Source organism: Salmo salar, chromosome ssa10, assembly GCF_905237065.1.
Source record: "Salmo salar chromosome ssa10, Ssal_v3.1, whole genome shotgun sequence".
Classification (NCBI taxonomy): domain Eukaryota; kingdom Metazoa; phylum Chordata; class Actinopteri; order Salmoniformes; family Salmonidae; genus Salmo; species Salmo salar.
This window is the reverse complement of record NC_059451.1, coordinates 80,531,267-80,551,817: the sequence shown is the minus strand read 5'-3', so window position 1 is coordinate 80,551,817 and position 20,551 is coordinate 80,531,267. Positions and strand designations below refer to the sequence as shown.

General features: G+C 43.1%; 1 protein-coding gene across 1 annotated transcript in view; it reads left to right on the top strand.

The window, feature by feature from the left end:
• The window catches only part of LOC106560953 (potassium voltage-gated channel subfamily KQT member 1), a 248,252-nt gene that overhangs the window by 24,262 nt on the left and 203,439 nt on the right, over positions 1-20,551 (top strand). Inside the window, exons 3-12 of the mRNA XM_045688129.1 lie at positions 2,298-2,388; positions 5,466-5,592; positions 5,826-5,904; positions 6,084-6,180; positions 8,610-8,750; positions 12,686-12,796; positions 13,151-13,246; positions 14,595-14,723; positions 16,101-16,257; positions 20,144-20,170. Of these exons, the coding sequence (XP_045544085.1) occupies positions 2,298-2,388; positions 5,466-5,592; positions 5,826-5,904; positions 6,084-6,180; positions 8,610-8,750; positions 12,686-12,796; positions 13,151-13,246; positions 14,595-14,723; positions 16,101-16,257; positions 20,144-20,170 (1,055 nt within the window). The remainder of the gene's footprint in view (positions 1-2,297; positions 2,389-5,465; positions 5,593-5,825; positions 5,905-6,083; positions 6,181-8,609; positions 8,751-12,685; positions 12,797-13,150; positions 13,247-14,594; positions 14,724-16,100; positions 16,258-20,143; positions 20,171-20,551) is intronic.

Sequence of the window (20,551 nt, the reverse complement as noted above, 5' to 3'; positions counted from 1 at the left end):
GGGTTTCAACACCTACTGCTTACAGTACAGTCGGTACTATGCGTCCCCTATTTAACACCATCTCTGAGAGGGTATTACTGTACACTATACAAGCAGGAAGTCTCAAAGAACCATGACTGTGTAATAAAACCATGAGAAGTTGTGCACCTAAACTTAGATCTTGTGTTTGGAGAGTGTTTGAATGTAAACCCAATGTAAGTGTTCGAATACACAGAATGTGTATTGAAATGTAAATAAAGTACTCTGAAACACCCAAAGTGGTTCTTTATTTTGAATATTGGTGTTTTTAAGAGCGTTATGAAAACACTTTTTGGGGTTTCAGTACATGTAAAAGGCAGCATAAAACACAAAACCAATGTTTCTCATACAATCAATGGTTTAGAAAACCAAATGGTTTATAGCCTAAATATTGATTTAGGGCCTATGGAGAATATTTTTTGTGGAATTCCACCTTTATTTGTCAATGCTTTATTTAGACAGATTAGAAACAGGAGGGGCAGTAAAATTGTACATTTCGGTGGAATTTCACCCACTCAACCACACAGCCACACTAAGAAATTATTCTGGGGTGAATTGACATGGACAAAAAATAAATAAAAAAATAAATACTTATTTGTATTATTATTATATATAGTTTTTAAAAATTAAAACAACAACTGCCATCAGTGGGTGCTATGGTCAGTGGGTGTGCTCGCCCCCACCCGCCCCTAGACGCCAGTAGGGTGAAGCCCACTCCCCCGGCTCAAAGGGATTTTCCAAGGGCGGTAAAGACCAAGCCCCGCCCGACGCTCTGGCGGCCATGGAAACCAGCGCACCCATAACCAACATATACTTCATCAAAATAAATGCAAGTGGTGCAGATCCCGTGCTCTAGCGCTAACTCAGCCGGCTTAGACACATCACCCCTCTCCCCACCAAAGACTGGGGTTCAACTCCCCGCTCCAACCCTTCAGTCTGTTTCTCCCACCTATCTGTATCCCCTCTGTCATTTCACAACTCTCAATAAAGTGTCAAAATACCCCCAAACATTTTTTTTTTTAAATGTATGCAAGTCATTTAAATTATTTCTTATTTTCATTTAACCAAAATAATGTAAGAATAAATACAACTTAATATGTTTCTCAAAATGTAATTATCTTTCATGAGGATAACCAAAGAGAGAGAAGTCTTTGGTTTTAATCACTTTGCATTTCTTATCTTGTCCCGTGATTCTTTCACACAATGTTGTATCCATTGAAGGAAGAAACATATTTTTCTCTATAAATATAATGCTTGTTGTACCATGAGGTGTAGAAGGTCGGGATGAACACATATCAAAATCACCTGGCAAAATGACGTTCAATGAGGACAGCACCTATTCGCACAATGTAAGACACAGAAGTGCAGAATCCTCAATTCTTGCTGTTTAACTGCCAGTTATTGCTGGTGGTTTGAACACTCTGCTTGACAATGCCTGCCAAAACAGTATAAAAAGGTCAATTGATCAAATACGTAAAACAATGTTAAACGTTAAAACACTTCCGTCAAAGTGATCTAATTCTGCACTAGACAGGATTCAAAACATTATAACGGTGTTTAGAAGCTTTAGAGAGAGGAAAAAACACCAACAAAGAAGGTATCTAATTCTGCACTAGACAAGATCCAAAACAGCAACATAATATTTTCAGGTCTTTCCAGTAGTGCTCCCAGTTTCTGGCAAGGTGTTGTGCAACACTTGATTAAGTGGTGTTTTAACACACCATGTCATGTTCAAAACATCTCAGGATGATGTGTTTCAGTACTCCAGCAAAGTTAAGGTTTTGTCTCCTACAAGTTGATGGCAGCTCAGTTGTCACACATTTTGGTGTTACAAAGCACTTCAAAAACAAAACTTAAGAACGGGAAGCATAGAAATCGTGCACATAGAATGTATCTACCACTTCTTAGACTTGCTTTCAGGTAGAATGATATAACTATAACCCACATTTCTATGTGAATTTGGTTGAGTCGCCCAAAAAGTTACATATTGCCACTTTTGTAGGCTAAGGCCCTCCGTAGATAGACTAAAATGTTGCAGAGTAATATCATTATTTAGGACTACTTTCGCTTGGTTTATTTCAATCATTCCAGACTCAGACTTCCAGACTCGTGGCTGTGAACTTGTTGTGTTCAAGGACCAGACACCTTACATAACATTGTGTGTGGTCTTATGCACAGCTACTATGTACATGATCAGTTGTCAGGAAAGCCACAGGGCTCTAGATACAGTACGTCATGTGATAGATAGTAAGAGTGCTGTTTGTTCCTTTCCTCCACAGATTCCTCATGGTCCTAGTGTGCCTCATCTTCAGTGTCCTGTCCACCATAGAGCACTATGCCGATTTCGCCAGCGGAACTCTCTTCTGGATGGTGAGTGGATTTGTGATGGATTTCCTCTCTTAGATTTTTTGTTGTTGTTGTTGTATTGCAATACCATCCACATCCACATGATGGGAGTAGGACATCTTGGGTGGGAAGCAGACTAACCACCATCTTAAATTCATCTGATTTCAAGCTCAGTGTTCAACAGTATGATAAAAGTAGTGAACCTCAAATGAAATGGAAAGAATATATAAAGGCACATGAAACTCTACGTCTATTAATCGTCGGCATGCTTCAGAACTTATTGCTGGGGGGGATTTGGTTCATGTGGATTCTATCGGCCACTCTCAGTACTATCAGTCCTACTCTCACAGGTAGACAAATACTGATATGGGTCAGGATAAGGAATTTGCATCATAAACACACACGCACACACCTCCCCAGTGTGGGGGGCAATCAGAGGACGAGAGTGTTCTCTAAACTTTCGACCATCATTGCCCTTTAGAGGATTCACTGGCTGCTGAGTTATTCATTTATTTACACCTTGGAAGAAAAACTCTATTCTCAGCAGCTTGATTAGAACTAAGAAAAAGTGAGTGCAAAGCCCAGTGGGTAGGACAGAGGACCGAGCTGGAACATTTTGAGCTAAAGCAGTAGTTACGTTAGACTTAGAGTTTGAGTAACAAAACGTGGTTCAAAAAGACACTTGTACCTCAAGACATGAGCGTTACGAAACCTACAAGAGACCACATTAGAAAAGAAAACAGGCGGCAATGTCCTAAGGATGACATTTGACACTCAACTGTGTAACCCCATTTATATTGGTGCACCTGCATGTGTGTGTGTGTGTGTGTGTGTGTGTATGATGTCATTGTGTTTGTGTATGCCATATGTTGTGTGTGTGTGTGTGTGTGTATGGAGTTTGAGTCATCATGGTGCGTATTTGTTGTGGAGTGGCTATGCGAGTTCAGGGTTAGCTGACATTCATGAATCAGAGCGTGCTTGTTTTGGATGGCAGAGAGGACATTAGTCCTCGAGGATATTTGGCTTTCAAGGCGGCTGCCAAAGTAAAGCTAGCCAGGTTCAGCGGGGCGCACCGACATCCATCACGTTTCACACGCTCTAGTCTCTCCTTTCCTTTCCTCTCCCGTTCTCCAGTCTACTCCAGGTCCACTGATGTCACAGCTGTGCGGCACAGTGGCACCATCAAACATCTGATCAGAAACTGGCCTCTACCATCATTCCACCATTTTAACACAGAGCCCCATGTAAAGAGTTTCACATAGCCCAATCCAGCTTCCATCCATCTGATCACATTTAAAACCTCTGGATCAGCTCCATCCTAGTTTTATGAGATCAGGGAACACTATTAAATGAAACTATCAGCTGTTTTCTGCAAACGTCTAGTTACCGTTTCATCACACCAAAATCTCTGAAATCTGCTCGACCCATTTTAGAATTTGGGGGATTTATTGTAATCTTATTTGATTCTCCAAATTCACCTGTTTTTTTTTTATGTAGTAATTCAATTATTTGACTGAGAAGAACCAAAACCAGTTAAACACCTGGCTTTTTATTCTCAGCCAGCACTGACCCAATCTGGTCATTCGTCTATGTTTCACGTTCCTGTTCCACTCTGATTTGGACATACTGTATGTCATACTGTTTGGACATACTGTTAAGATCTCACAACAAGCCATGGTGACAAACAAATAGAGTTATCTCCTAGAGATAACAGTCTGAACAGGTGTGGGGAAAATAGCCTTGCCTGGAAGGACACTGACACCTTTAGACACAAATACCCACAAATATACTGAACAAAAATATAAAACGCAACATGTAAAGTGTTGGTTCCATGTTTCATGAGCTGAAATAAAAGATCCCAGAAATGTTCCATATGCACAAAAAGCGTATTTCTAGCATCCTTGTTAGTGAGCATTTCTCCCACAGGGAGAATGCACTGTATGCTAAATCTACACAACAGTGCTATTTGTTCCTGTAACATCAATCCAATCCACTGCACAGTATAATTTATGAGGAAAGGAAGGGCACTGTCACTGCAGTGGTAGTACGTGAAAATGTCTATAGGGTGAGTGACAGTCAGGGGATTGTTTTTGTGACTATGGAGCTCTGTTGTTGCAGCAGGGCCTTGGAATTCGGTTTCGTAAGGGAGGACTGGTAGGGAAGCCAGTTTAAGCAAGCAATGGGACGGCCACCCACACTGGGACGGCTGTTGCTGAGCGTTAGGTTGGCACAATATTATGGAGACATGGTGCTAATGAAAAAGATATTGGTTCATTAGGACTTATCAAGTTGTGTCACACCTACACAAAATGACACACATTCAAACCTCTACGATACGTGCTCGCGCACACGCTCACACGCATGGATGCTCGCACAAACGCACACACACTCAAATGTTGTTTTTGCTCCCGGAGGACCATGAATGGTTCATATTGAAGAGAGAATTTGGACTACACTGCAGTGACTGCTGACTGCTCTCTCTAGTGAGGCTGGGGGATATATGGTTACTTGAATAATGCTGGATCAATGCTGGATCAACCACCGGGAGTTTTGTTTTAATCAGATCCCAGAGTTCTTTTTTTCCTTCCAGTCAGGTTCTCTAATGGTTCTGACTGTCTTTTAACCACCCAACAGATGTGTAAAGGGCTCCCAACACAACCCAGCTCATTAAGTATTATCCTACCTGCACATCCTGCTGAGGCTCTGTCACAGCCATGACGCTCAGTCTTTGACCCTGGCTCAGTGTGCTCTGTCATCAGAGATGCTATCAACCCATTTTCTGGGTGGGCCTGTGTGAATGGTTCCCTCACCACCAGACCACCTCGGTCTCTCTGTCAGCACACCCTGTCCCACCAAGCTCTTATCACACCTGAGATCTCAATGCGTTGCTTGGCACTGGACATAGAAAAACACTCATATCCCTCTCATATGCTGTAGTATGAAATAGTAAATAGATTGTGTGTAGAAGTCGTAGTAAATTGCGATTAGTAAAATGCAGTAGTCTCAATGGAGTAGTTTTGAATGCTTTGTGTCTTCCCCCTTTCTTCCCCAGGCCTGTTTTCCTGACTGTTGTCTATAACTTCTTATGTTCTGGTCCACAGGAGATTGTCCTGGTGCTGTTCTTTGGGACAGAGTACGTGGTGCGGCTCTGGTCCGCCGGCTGCAGGAGCAAATATGTGGGGATCAAGGGACGACTCCGCTTCATCAGGAAACCCATATCGATCATTGGTGCACCTGGCTTCGACTTTATTAAATCGCACACAACTGTGCCACATGCAATCAGACAGACGCTGTTATTACATGGTCCCCCCCCCCCCCTTCTTCTAGTACTATTTCTACTGTTACTACTTATGTTAATAGCAATTTAAACATTTGAAGATGAGCTAAATGCTAATGTGTTGAGGTGCACAGAATGCAATACAGATGGTGTCTGTTTCCTTTGTCTCCCCCCTCCCACACAGATCTGATAGTGGTTATTGCCTCAGTCATAGTGCTGAGTGTAGGTTCCAATGGCCAGGTGTTTGCCACATCTGCTATCAGGTAACTGTGTACGTTACAAATAACAGTGTAATAAAAGTGGCATATCTTGTGCTGTACTGTAACTGTGTTGGCGTTGCTTAGTGAAACGGGCGGAAGAGAGCAGAGGTATAGGAGGCTCTCTCATTGGTATAGGCTCAGGTTTGATTGACATCGGTTGCCTTTTGTCTCTGTGGTTACAGGGGGATTCGCTTCCTCCAGATTCTACGCATGCTGCACGTGGATCGTCAAGGAGGAACATGGAGGCTTCTGGGATCTGTAGTCTTCCTCCATCGACAGGTGGAGAGCCCTTTACATCCCTTGGGGTCATTTCATCTCATAATTATGTGCAGTATGTGCTCACATGAAGTTAAATATCACAAGGTCGTCTGGAGCATAATGCTGTTTTAAGTAGAGTGACTTGATCTACCTTGATCCTACTTGATCTTACTTGATCTACTGTTTTTTTTTACCTTAAGTAGGCTTCTTATAAATCCTCAGTCAATCAAACTGGTGAAACTGAAAATGCAAGGTAAATGAGATGCCTTAAGACGAGGTTAGTCATGGCTTTGAAAATGAAAAGCAACTAGTGTTGGACATTTCTTAACCAAATAAGGACACACCCTGTGGTCAGGTGATGGGTGCACATTGCTGCCATTTCTTCTAGAGGATTAGTACACTTGTTCTGTTTGAGTTGCCCGTCCTCCTGCCTCCTGCCTAGCCTGTCTGGTTATGGGCAGACATCTATCCATGTTTCTCATGCTACATTACCACCAGTGATTACCACAGAGCCCGGTGCACAATCACAGATTCCTCTGATACTCTCACTGAGACCCGCAAGGCTTTATAAGGAGAGAGAGGTAGAGAGTCAGGCTCAACAGCTCTTCTTTACACTTTTCTTTATTATTATTATTATTATTATCTTGAACTGGAACTGTGATGTGCAATGGGTCTACCAGTCATCTTTTAGGGTTGGTGTTAGGGTTACATCAATAGTCAAAGGGAGCTGACGTCTTCTCTCTGTATGAAATGATAGAGAGATATAGTGCATTGGAAAGTATTCAGACCCCTTGATCCTTTTCCATATTTTGTTACGTTACAGTACTTTGTTGAAGCACCTTTGGCAGAGATTACAGCCTCGAGTCTTCTTCGGTATGACGCTACAATCTTGGCACACCTGTATTTGGGGAGTTTCTCCCATTCTTCTCTGCAGATCCTCTCAAGCTCTGTCAGGTTGGATGGGGAGCGTCGCTGCACAGCTATTTTCAGGTTTCTCCAGAGATGTTCGATCGGGTTCAAGTCCGGGCTCTGGCTGGGCCACTCAAGGACATTCAGAGACTTGTCCCGAAGCCACTCCTGCATTGTCTTGGCTGTGAGCTTTGGATCATTGTCCTGTTGGAAGGTGAACCTTCACCTCAGTCTGAGGTCCTGAGCACTCTGGAGCAGGTTTTCATCAAGGATCTCTCTGTACTTTTCTCCGTTCATCTTTCCCTCGATCCTGACTAGTCACCCAGTCCCTGAAAAACATCCCCACAGCATGATGCTGCCACCACAATGCTTCACCATAGGGATGGTGCCAGGTTTCCTCCAGACGTGATGCTCGGCATTCAGGCCAAAGAGTTCAATCTTGGTTTCATCAGAGTAGAGAATCTTGTTTCTCATGGTCTGAGAGTCCTTTAGGTGCCTTTTGGCAAACTCCAAGCGGGCTGTAATGTGGCTTTTACTGAGGAGTGGCTTCCTTCTGGCCACTCTACCATAAATACTTGATTGGTCAATCTACCGTAAAGGCTTGATTGGTCACTCTACCATAAAGGCTTGATTGGTGGAGTGCTTCCTTCTGGAAGGTTCTCCCGTCTCCACAGAGGAACTCTGGAGCTCTGTCAGAGTGACCATCGGGTTCTTGGTCACCTCCCTGACCAAGGCCCTTCTCCCCCGATTGCTCAGTTTGGCCGGGCAGCCAGCTCTAGGAAGAGTCTTGGTGGTTCCAAATTTCTTCCATTTAAGAATGATGGAGTTCACTGTGTTCTTGGGGACCTTCAATGCTGCAAACATTTTATAGTACCCTTCCCCAGATCTGTGCCACTACACAATCCTGTCTCGGAGCTCTACGGACAATTCCTTCGACCTCATGGCTTGGTTTTTGCTCTGACACGCACTGTCAACTGTGGGACTGTATATAGACAGGTGTGTTCCATTCCAAATCATGTCCAATCAATTGAATTTACCACAGGTGGATTCCAATCAAGTTGTAGGAACATCTCAAGGATGATCAATGGAAACAGGATGCACCTGAGATCAATTTTGAGTCTCATAGCAAACGATCTGAATACTTATGTAAGTAAGGTATTTCTGTTTTTTGTTTTTAAATCATTTGCAAAAATGTCTAAAAACCTGTTTTCGCTTTGTCATTATGGGGTATTGTGTGTAGCTTGATGAGGAACATTTTTTATTTAATCAATTTTAGAATAAGGCTGCAACGTAACACAATGTGGAAAAAGTCAAGGGGTCTGAATACTTTCCGAATCCACTGTATATGTTAAATCATTGCTGTAGCCTTGATCAAACAATGTGTTGTAATGATATATGTTCCAGATGCATTTCATTTTAGTTCAGTTCATACCTGCTATGTAAAATGTGCAAATAATGTCAAGAAATGCATTTAACATCAACACATTTTCTACACATTACAACTGACAAACTACACTCGGTGTGTATTTCCTCTGTTGTAGGAGCTGATCACCACGCTGTACATTGGCTTCCTGGGGCTGATCTTTTCCTCCTACTTTGTGTACCTGGCAGAGAAGGATGCTGTGGACGAGGAGGGCAAGACTGGCTTCTCCAGCTATGCTGATGCCCTGTGGTGGGGCGTGGTAAGGCATAGTAATAGCATAGCATATGCCATATAGCAGAAACTTTCAAAAAAAATTCAAGGCCACTTTTAGTAAAGTGTGTTGTGTATACATTTGAGCATACAGTTGAAGTCGGAAGTTTACATACACTTAGGTTGGAGTCATTAAAACTGGGTTAACAAACTATAGTTTTGGCAAGTCAGTTAGGACATCTACTTTGTGCATGACACAAGTAATTTTTCCAACAATGGTTTACAGACAGATTATTTCACTTATAATTCACTGTATCACAATTCCAGTGGGTCAGAAGTTTACATACACTAAGTTGACTGTGGCTTTAAACAGCTTGGAAAATTACAGAAAATTATGGCATGGCTTTAGAAGGTTCTGACAGGCTAATTGCCATCATTTGAGTCAATTGGAGGTGTACCTGTGGATGTATTTCAAGGCCTACCTTCAAACTCAGTGCCTCTTTGCTTGACATCATGGGAAAATCAAAAGAAATCAGCCAAGACCTCAGAAAGAAAATTGTAGACCTCCACAAGTCTGGGTCATCCTTGGGAGCAATTTCCAAACGCCTGAAGGTACCATGTCCATCTGTACAAACAAAAGTATAAACACCATGGGACCACGCAGCTGTCATACCGCTCAGGAATGAGACGCGTTTTGTATCCTAGAGATGAACCTACTTTGGTGCGAAAAGTGAAAATCTATCCAAGAACAACAGCAAAGGACCTTGTGAAGATGCTTTTAGAAAGCAGGTCCAAAAGTATCTATATTCACAGTAAAACGAGTCCTATATCGACATAACCTGAAAGGCCGCTCAGCAAGGAAGAAGCCACTGCTCCAAAACCGCCAGAAAAAAGCCAAACTACGATTTGCAACTGCACATGGGGGACAAAGATCTTACTTTTTGGAAAAATGTCCTCTGGTCTGATGAAACAAAAATAGAACTGTTTGGCCATAATGACCATCGTTATGTTTGGAGGAAAAAGGGGGAGGCTTGCAAGCCGAAGAACACCATCCCAACCGTGAAGCACGGGGGTGGCAGCATCATGTTGTGGGGGTGCTTTGCTGCAGGAGGAACTTGTGCACTTCACAAAATAGATGGCATCATGAGGAAGAAAAATGATGTGGATTTATTGCAACATCTCAAGACAACAGTCAGGAAGTTAATGCTTGGTCGCAAATGAGTCTTCCAAATGGACAATGACCCCAAGCATACTTCCAAAGTTGTGGCAAAATGGCTTAAGGACAACAAAGTCAAGGTATTGGAGTGGCCATCACAAAGCCCTGACCTCAATCCCATAGAAAATTTGTGGGTAGAACTGAAAAAGCATGTGCGAGCAAGGAGGCCTACAAACCTGACTCAGTTACACCAGCTCTGTCAGGAGGAATGGGACAAAATTCACCCAACTTATCGTGGGAAGCTTGTGGAAGGATACCCGAAATGTTTGACCCAAGTTAAACAATTTAAAGGCAATGCTACCAAATACTAATTGAGTGTACAGTATGTCAACTTCTGATGTGATGAAAGAAATAAAATCTGAAATAAATCATTCTCTCTACTATTATTCTGACATTTCACATTCTTAAAGTAAAGTGGTGATCCTAACTGACCTAAGACAGGGAATTTTTACTAGGATTAAATGTCAGGAATTGTGAAAAACTAAGTTTTTCTCACATACAGTTGAACTTCCGACTTCAACTGTGTGTGACCCCAGCAGGAATCAAACCCACAGCCTCTATTTCCACCTCTGTGGTTGTTTTGTGGTGTGTGTCTGTCAATGTCCCCCTCTACCTTGAGTGGTTCTGGAATACCGTGAAGACACAAGTTCCTAAGCCAGTTTCAGTCACACAAAGCTATTGCTAGCCTCAGAGAAAGATGTTTTGTTTGAGGGAAATAGACAAAAGGTGTCAGGAGTTAAGTAGACGATGAATACAGACATAGTCCTGAAGCTTCAATAACACACAGGGGGTTCTTATTGGACATTTTGAAAATGCTGCCCACCCTAGTTGGGACCAAAGATTGAACTACACTCAATGACTATACATTTTCCCATTTGTGGCTGATGCGTGAAGTAGTTGGTGCAATACACAGTCTATAAGGAGGCAGCTTATGATGTTGTGCCCATGTTGTTGTGGCTGTTTCCATCAGGTTTCCATCCGTGGCGGGTCAAGTTTCCAGTTCAGTTCATTAAACTGTTGAATGTAAAGCTGTGGGTAATGAGAAACCTGCGGTAGTCTTGTGCTAGGGGGACCTATACACCACAAAAGACTGTTTAATTAAGACTGTTTAATTAAAACTGTAATTGCAGGATTACTAGCTGTTTTTTGATGAGAGTTAGAACGGTTCAGGTGCCCAATGAAACCAAGAAGAAAAGCAGTTTTTTTTGTGTCTCGCAGCCCACAATGAACAAAACAACCAAATAGGAGCTTTGCTCTCCTTTGTTTCTCACAGACTGTGAACTTGAGACTTGTGGTATGCCGTGCCAATAGCGTTGGTCACTCAACTCTGGTTTGTGTGTGTGTGTTTCCCAACGTATTCCCTGTCAGCCTGTTTTCAATTGTGGGATGTGCAGGGCACAGCTGTAGGACGGGCCCAGAGCCCACGGGCCAATGGCATGATTCATATTCCCCGTGTCTTCTCTCATCCGCCTCTCACACTCAGTCCATCCAAGCTCTCACACTCAGTCCATCCAAGCAGACAGAGGTCGTTCAAGGAAGAGTGTTTGATCCGGAGCTTCACCACCACTCTGCTCAACCTCTGAGAAAAGATATTTGGAGAGAGAGACAGAAAAGTGATTGATTTCAGGAAGGATAGGGAGAGGTAGAGCGAGAGCAGCAGTGTGCCATTTACATTAACTTAGTTTATGGTGTGATGCCACACATAGGGTCTGTGGTGTTTACTATGAACCATAGGATGGCCTGCATGGTATGGCAATGAAACATACTTAGACATAGAGAGGGAGAAATAGACCTTGCCCCAGTGAGAACTCAAGATGGTCTGTTTGACCTGTGTGAAGACATGTAGAGGCTTCGCCATATACCTGGATTGCAGCGCTTACACCAGGGCCCAGTTTTTCAAAAGTTACATGTTACGTGCATAGAAGTTGCATGCATAGAAATACAATGAATAGAACGGACGAATCATTGACTTGAATGGGGACTTCCGTTCTATTCATTCTATTTCTGTGATAAATACATCCAGATAGATAACTTTTGAAAAACTGGGCCCTGGGGTTTGAATGCGGGGGTGATGTTGAGTGGACTATTCCACACTGATGTCAGGCCTATTGTTTAGTCATACAATTTGTAGATGAGGATTAACCACCCCCTCTCTCCCTCCCTCCTACTCGGCTTCTTCCTCTTTACTCCCAAAGCCTTTTAAGTATCTCACCTTACATCACCCTCTTTGTGTCAGCACACAGCACATGGTCACACGGCGCCCCAAAGACACTCCACTGTAAGCCAAGTGCTTCTCTCAATGTGTCACAATTGGCTCAGCTTTCAGAGTGATTGTACATGCAAATGCAGGGGGATTTGTTTTCCTCTCCCGCTCGGCCGAATTCCTCCCTTCACCGTGGATTAGTCCCAGTCAGAATCGTATTCCTATTGAGTGAAGTTCAACTGTTGAATAGTGACAGATATGGAGTGGGGCCAATAAGTCTGATGAACTTTCTCTTCATGATCTGGCCCTTGTTGTTATCGCCAAGCTGAAGGAGCTGTGAAAGCACTGTGTTCAATGACCTCTTTACAACCAAGCAGCTCATTACTAGAAACGCGTTAAAAACTATTTTAACTTCTTTAGTTGACAGTTAAATGGATATGTAAATGTTATAAATATATACTAGGAAATTATCATGTGAATAAAAATTAAAGTCAGTGTGTGGAAACATTGCCTTGTTTTTCCCTAACGTAGAGTATCATCCCATCTCTACTGTCTTTGTCCCCAGGTGACAGTGACCACCATTGGCTATGGGGACAAGGTTCCTCAGACGTGGATAGGGAAGGCCATCGCCTCCTGCTTCAGCGTCTTCGCCATCTCCTTCTTCGCTCTTCCTGCAGTAATTACCCCTCCTCCTCTACCTCCTCTTCCTCCTTAACAACCTAAATAGCATCATGTGTGCATAATACACAATATTGTCTTCCATCAATACTGTGTTGTCTGTTGCCTCAGTGTGCAGCTCCAGGTCCTTTTCACAGTGTTGTGATGTCTCTCTCTCTCTCTCTCTCTCTCTCTCTCTCTCTCTCTCTCTCTCTCTCTCTCTCTCTCTCTGTCTGTCTGTCTGTCTGTCTGTCTGTCTGTCTGTCTGTCTGTCTGTCTGTCTGTCTGTCTGTCTGTCTGTCTGTCTGTCTGTCTGTCTGTCTGTCTGTCTGTCTCTCTCTCTCTCTCTCTCTCTCTCTCTTTATCTCCCCAGGGTATACTGGGCTCGGGCTTTGCTCTGAAGGTACAGCAGAAACAGAGACAGAAACATTTCAACAGACAGATCCCGGCTGCAGCCTCACTAATCCAGGTACAGACAGACAGACAGACAGACAGACAGACAGACAGACAGACAGACAGACAGACAGACAGACAGACAGACAGACAGACAGACAGACAGACAGACAGACAGACAGACAGACAGACAGACAGACAGACAGACAGACAGACAGACAGACAGACAGACAGACAGACAGACAGACAGACAGACAGACAGACAGACACCCACCAGTCAATCACTCACTCTGTCCTGTCTAGGATCTTAAGAGCCGTGTATAGGAGAGAACATGTATAGTAAAGAGTGTATACTTAGAGCTTAAACAGAGTAATGACATATGGTACGTACTGTAGACCATTGAACCTCTCTACACTCTTAGAAAAAAAAGGTGCTATCTAGACACCTAAAAAGGTTCTTCGGCTGTGTCCATAGGAGAACCCTTTCAAGAACCCTTGTTGGTTCCTGGTAGAACCATTTTGGTTCCAATTACAATCGTTTTGGGTTCCATTGGGAACCCTTTCCACAGAGGGTTCTACATGGAACCCAAAATGGTTCTACTTGGTATCAAAAATGGTTCTCCAATGGGGACAGCTTTTTTCTAAGTGTGTAGGAGCTGGGCTGGTCTGGGCTGGTCTGGGCTGGTCTGGTCTGACGCACATCATCTTTGATTTAGTGCACTCATGTAACAACTCCAGGCTAGCAGGTCAGACAGGTTGAATTAAAACATGTCCAAGACCACAAAATCTCCTGAATCCGATCCTTTACAGAACGCATTTGTTCCCTCCAGATCTTGCCAATGTCAGCTTCAGAAAGCGGTCTAGCACAATTAGAGGAGTAGCAGTGTTTGTAGTCTGCATATTCCTGTCCTGGAAAAGGTCCTGTTCTGTTCTCTCCCAGACAGAGACAACAGGCAAATAGCATCCGCTTTTATTCGCCAGGAGCTGGCCATCACAAGGATCACATTGACTCTGAACATACACAGAAGCCCACAGCTGCATTTACAAAGATAATCCTTATTGTGGTGACATTTAGAAACATAGAGACACTGAATAAACATGATGATGATGATGACGATGATGATGGTGCCGAGCTAAAATAGGAATGGGATTTTTCACCAAATAATGCCAGGCTGAAGTTGGGAAACATTGAAGAGTTGTCTCTGTCAGGGCACGGTGTTGTACTGACATACTGTAAGCTGTTCGCCACTTAATGGTTAAGGTTTGGATAGGTCTGATTCCAGATCTGTGCCTAAGGCCAACTTCTACCTAGCGCTGAGAAAATGTCCAGGTGATCAGCTCACCCGCTGGGTTTACCCTGGTCAATGATACGATTCAATCATTTATCACACTGGTTCACTGTTTGTGTCCATCCTCTTCCTCAGACGCTGTGGCGGTGCTATGTAGCAGAGAAACCAGAAGGCTGTCCTGCCACCTGGAAAATGTACGTCCTCACCGGAGACTACATCCCTAGCATGAATTCTGAAAGCAACAGCCCAAGCCTCAGAAACAAGGTAAAAACTGCATTACCTCTTCAGTTATTAAAAAGGAAAATACAGTAGGTGTATACACACATTATGTACCTTTAACCCTGTTCAGAGAGAAGCAACAGTTTGCCTCTGCATTCTACCGATGCACTACAGCTGCTTTGTCAATCAACAGCTAATATATCGGGTCAACCCGTCGCTCGGAGCACATGCATCCCATCTCAATTTCCAGAGATGACAGAAAGAGAGCTGCCCTCAGAAAAAAATCTGTTTAGTGGGGATATGAGCCATCCATCTAGCAGACAGACCTAGTATTATCCCCTTCGACAATGTGATTTTTAACTTAACTACATTAGCTGTGTGGTGGTGCTTAGGGCATGGAACTGACTGTGAAAGAACAAGTTAAGCACCCCGTCCACTCCCTTTCCCCAGTCAGCAGCCCCCACCCACACCACATACCCCCTACCCCTCGAGGCCTGAGCCAGTGAGCCACCAGGATGACTCCAGGCCTTTGTCTCCCCACACAAAGACACAGTCAGTTGAGATGATGTCACCGCTGCCTTTCTCATGGGAGTAAACCTTTGTGTTGGTAGAACAACAACAAAAAAATCTTTGTTTAGCATTGAACCCACACATATTAGGGAGAGTGAAGGCTGCTTCCGTCCCTTTCTGTTTCTGCATGTGACTTTTCTCCTCTCTCTCTCACTCTCCTCTATCCCCTCTCCCCTCTGTTCCTAATGAGTCATTCAGAATTCAGGCACATTCTGGTATTTGGACAGGACTGTGGGCCAGTCAACGGCAGGAGACTGTGTGTCTGTCACTGAGTAAAAATCATTCCGTTTCTATAAAGCAGTCAGTCTATAAAGCTTGTTCTGGGAGACAGAGTGGAGCACAATAAAGGTCCGGAGGCATTCAGAGACTCAAAGAGCTTTGACCTCGGCTAAACCTGCACAGATTAGAAGACATGGCCTAAGTCACCATGCTATAGTGCAGGTAGCTTTGACCAACAAATTGAAATGTCAGAAATGTATTATTTGAAGAGGTTTTAAGTGTGCACAAATCATTGCTTACAAAGCAAATACTGGGGCATCAGCATTATGAATGGTTATGCAATGCAGCATCAATGTGTACTGGACAGCACATGCAATGTCAGCAATAGCAAATGAGGTGATAGTGCTAAAACAACTCTAAGTGCAAAAAAATAAATAATCAAACAACGTGTTTATCATACGGACGTAGTGATAGGCCACATGCGATCCTTGGCCTTACCTGTTTATTCCCACAGGACCAGGAGTGACCAAATGAACCGGACCAGCGAAACTCCTGGCCCTAATGACCGATGCTGAGTTTGTGTTCAGGACAGTCCCGGTGATGCTCTTCTTGTGCCTCTGTCTCTGTCTTCAGAACAAGCGCCCCAAGAGGAAACTGAAGATGGTCCGTGACAACGGCTCCCTGACCGTCACTGGAGAGAAGAGGATGTATAATCCTCAGATCACCTTCGACCACGTTGAGGATGAAGACGAGAAGAAAGAGGTCCCCTTATTTCTGGAAGAACAGCCAGGTAACTGGACAGTACTGGAAGGAACAGGTTTCTTTACAGTTGGTCATCTTACAGACGCTCCTAATGTTTGGCTTAAAGTGAACATAGATTCCACTGGAAACAGATGTAATTTCAACGTCTTGTTTTGATTCACATTTGGTTGAGTTGTCAACTAACATGAGTTCAACGTGAAATCAACCAAAAAATGTCACAAGGTCACTGGATGTAGGTTAAAAGTTGGGTGAAAAAAATATGAAATTCCCTTACGTTGCTGACATTTAGCAAATATAATCAGTTTTCCACATTAATTCAATGTCGTCACATAGATTTCTATTGCTGAAATGATGTGGAAACAACATTGATTCAACCAGTTTATGCCCAGTTGGATACTGCCATATTGGCAGTGGCGATTTTTACATTAATTGCACCATAACAATGAGAAACGGTGCCCACAAACTGTTAGGTCCTACATAAAGCTGTCCCAACAGCAGAGCTTTCTTTTCAGCACCATGCATTGAATCCTTACCACTGTTACACCTGAAAAGGATTTTCCAGTAGATTGCCGACTTGATGCATGACTATGACTGCTTGTCTAGCTTGCTAGCTAAGAATTTGAAAGTATGATGTTGACATGATCAGTCCAGTCAAAGCTACAGTAGATATAACATGATTTGACGTAATTTTATCTGTGGCCAATGAACTTGAGCCTTCTTGGATGGGTTCTTCTAATGTAAGTCTATGGCAGCACCCAAGGGAAATGCATTTTCGAGCTCTCCCCGTAGATTTTGCGGTGACGTAGTGTCCACATGAGTGACAGAACACTGAACACAACGCAACTAGAGAACGTTACCAACCCCAACGCTCCGTATTTTCCGCTGGCTGCCCCACCACCACAGAAAACACTGAGCCAGTCTGAAACACCTGCATTTTGGAACTGCCTTACTCAATAAAGCAAAAAATAGACCATGTTTGATTTGTTTGTAACTCAATGATATATCTTTCTTTACATTGCTTGCAAACTGATATATAGGAAGTAACAAGCTCATTGATATGAGAATGTGTAATATATTGTGGTTTATTTGAAGAGGAACACACACACTTACGTAAACCAGAATAAAAATACTAGAGCTTTGTGGTATTTTTGGTATTTTATTAGGATCCCTATGAATTGTTGCACACAAAACATGAAACATGACATAATACAGAACATTAATAGACGAGAACAACTCAAGGACAGAACTACATATATATATTGTTTAAAGGCACACATAGTCTACATGTCAATATATACACACAAACTATCTAGGTCAAATAGGGGAGAGGAGTTGTGCCGTGAGGTGTTGCTTTCTCAGTTTTTTTAAACCAGGTTTACTGTTAGTTTGAGCAATATGAGACGGAATGGAGTTCCATACAATAATGGCTCTATATAATACTGTACGCTTTCTTGAATTTGTTCGGGATTTGGGAACTGTGAAAAGACCCCTGGTGGCATGTCTGGTGGGGTAAGTGTGTGTGTCAGAGCTGTGTGTAAATTCACTATGCAAACAATTTGGGATTTTCAACACATTAATGTTTCTTATAAAAAGAAGGATGCAGTCAGTCTTTCCTCAACTCTTAACCAAGAGAGACTGGCATGCATAGTATTAATATTAGCCCTCTGATTACAATGAAGAGCAAGACGTGCCGCTCTGTTCTGGCCCAGCTGCAGCTTAACTAGGTCTTTCTTTGCAGCACTGGACCATATGACTGGACAATAATCAAGCTAAGATAAAACTAGACCCTACAGGACTTGCTTTGTGGAGTGTGGTGTCAAAAAAGCAGAGCATCTCTTTATTACGGACAAACATCTCCCCATCTTTACAACCATTGAATCTATATGTTTTGACCATGACAGTTTACAATCTAAGGTAACACCAAGTAATTTAGTCTCCTCAACTTGTTCAACAGCCTTGTCATTCATTACCAGATTCAGCTGAGGTCTAGAACTTAGGGAAGGATTTGTACCAAATACAATGCTCTTAGTTTTAGAGATGTTCAGGACCAGTTTATTACTGGCCACCCATTCCAAAACAGACTGCAACTCTTTGTTAAGGGTTTCAATGACTTCATTAGCTGTGGTTGCTGATGCGTATATGGTTGAATCATTAGAAAAAAATCAAACATTTCAGACAAAAATATATTGGATGCAATGTGTGTTTACCCTGTTAGCGATTATTCCTTGGTAGTAGAGTATAGTTCAACCCTGAGGATATTAGGTGCTTATCCTTAGCTATTTACCATTCAGTTGAATGCTCAAGGTGTAAATTGTAAGTAACAGTGAATGTGTTTAAATGTACAGTACAGTATGTCATGTGCGTGGGACACGACACAGTAACGATTTGAAGAATGCTCTGACTCAGCATGCCTATCAGGGGTAAGGTTCTGAGTGGTTGGGTTTGGTGAGTGGTGTGATTCTCTCTCTTCCCCCATAGAGGGAGAGAAGAGGGATGGGGGGAGGTGTTGTGTTGTGTAGCTGGTACAGGGCTTGAATGTCAGTCAGTCAGAGAGAGGAACAGGGGCCCTGGGATAGAAAGACAGACAAGATGGCTGCCACGTGGCTGGGTTAGGCTCCAGCACCAACAGGGACAGGCCAGGCCAGATGGAAGTCATTAGAGTCACTGGTGATTAGAGTTCATGTATACTGTACAAGCGCTTTACTGCTCCACTTGTCCGCATCACTGGCATCAGACACTCACACTTTGATTGATTTTACCGGAAGAAAATGCCAGAAAGTACTTCAAAATAGGAGGTGTTGTGGCAAAAGTCAGTCAGAAAGCTAGTGTTTTGTGTTGAATCAATGGTAACATTCCCCGCAGATGTTGCATTCAGTTACTTAGTATTCACCTTACTGATGTTGCTAACTAGACCGTTGCACCATGTAACCGGGATGGGGGGGGGACTTTCTGTGTAATGAATCGTCCCAGTCTGGAGGTTAATAAGTGTGCTTTAGGAGTTTTTCCTGTCAAAACACATAATCATAAAAGGAGGGAGAGGGATATTAACGCAGAACGTAACCAACAGAGAAAGGAGTTATGGGGGAAAATGCTATCTCGTTTGGTGCTTAATTGGAGGGATGTAATGGTAGATAATGAACAGGAACATATGTCTTACTGCCTTTGAACTTTAGAGGGGGGAGAAAAAAAGCATATTTGTCAATGTATTTTGAGGCTAGTTAGTGGAGCCAAGGCTTTTGAAAGGCTGTCTGTTGATGTCATAAAGACATTTAAGTAGCCATGCTCACCATACCCTCAACAGCATGTTGTCACTAATGATCGTGTTTAAATTCCAGGCAGCATGGTGTGCTTTCTGCTGCTTACAGTGTATAAAAACAGACATCTGCCGATTCAACTGTCCCTGGAGATCGTGGGTGTTTATAAAGGTTCTTATCCTGCGGAAACAAACTGTGAACAGTTTTCTTGTTAATGAAAAGTGTTGTTGGAACAGCAATGGCATTGCACTCGCTTATATTAAGAGTTGGTTGATGCTGAAATCTAAGTTTATCGTATGTTCTCAGACCTCAAAAGTGGTCTAGTGTTGAGATGAGTCGTATCCCGGGGCGGCAGGTAGCCTAGTGGTTAGAGTGTTGGACTAGTAACTGTAAAGGTTGCAAGATTGAATCCCCGAGCTGAGAAGGTAAAGAATTTGTCGTTCTGCCCCTGAACAAGGCAGTTAACCCACTGTTCCTAGGCCGTCATTGAAAAAAAGAATTTGTTCTTAACTGACTTGCCTAGTTAAATAAAGGTAAAAAAAAATTTTTTAAATCCCATGCCATTGGTTGTGTTGATTGATTTCTTTATATACAGTATGTCGAATTAAGGCAGTGGTTTTGAAGACATCATTTTGAGAAGTTCTTTCTTTTCCTCCTCAGTCATCACCCGGATGCTCAGACAAACAGGTGAGCCCTCACCTCTCTACACTAAGACACCATCTCCTACATGACATCACTCCATGACCTCCAGTCTTCGTGACGCGCTTCAGTTCCAACTCACCCCGTTTTAGGCTCAATCCTTTGTCCCTTTAAGAGATCCTCTGTGTTAATAATTAGCTGTTTTTTTTCCCATGACCTAGACTGTATTTTAATTAGACTGGAGTTTGTCACCAACCGGAGCAAACTGGAAGCCAGCAGAGAGACAGATGCAGGCAGGCCCTGGACACCCTCCTCTCCTCTCTACCAGCCTAGCCTGGGTGTTTTCTTTTCTGGCTGTCCTGCCAACACTAGTCGGGGTGAGGGCTGGGTCAGGGGCAGGGGGACTCACCGGGGAACAGGGGGGACTGG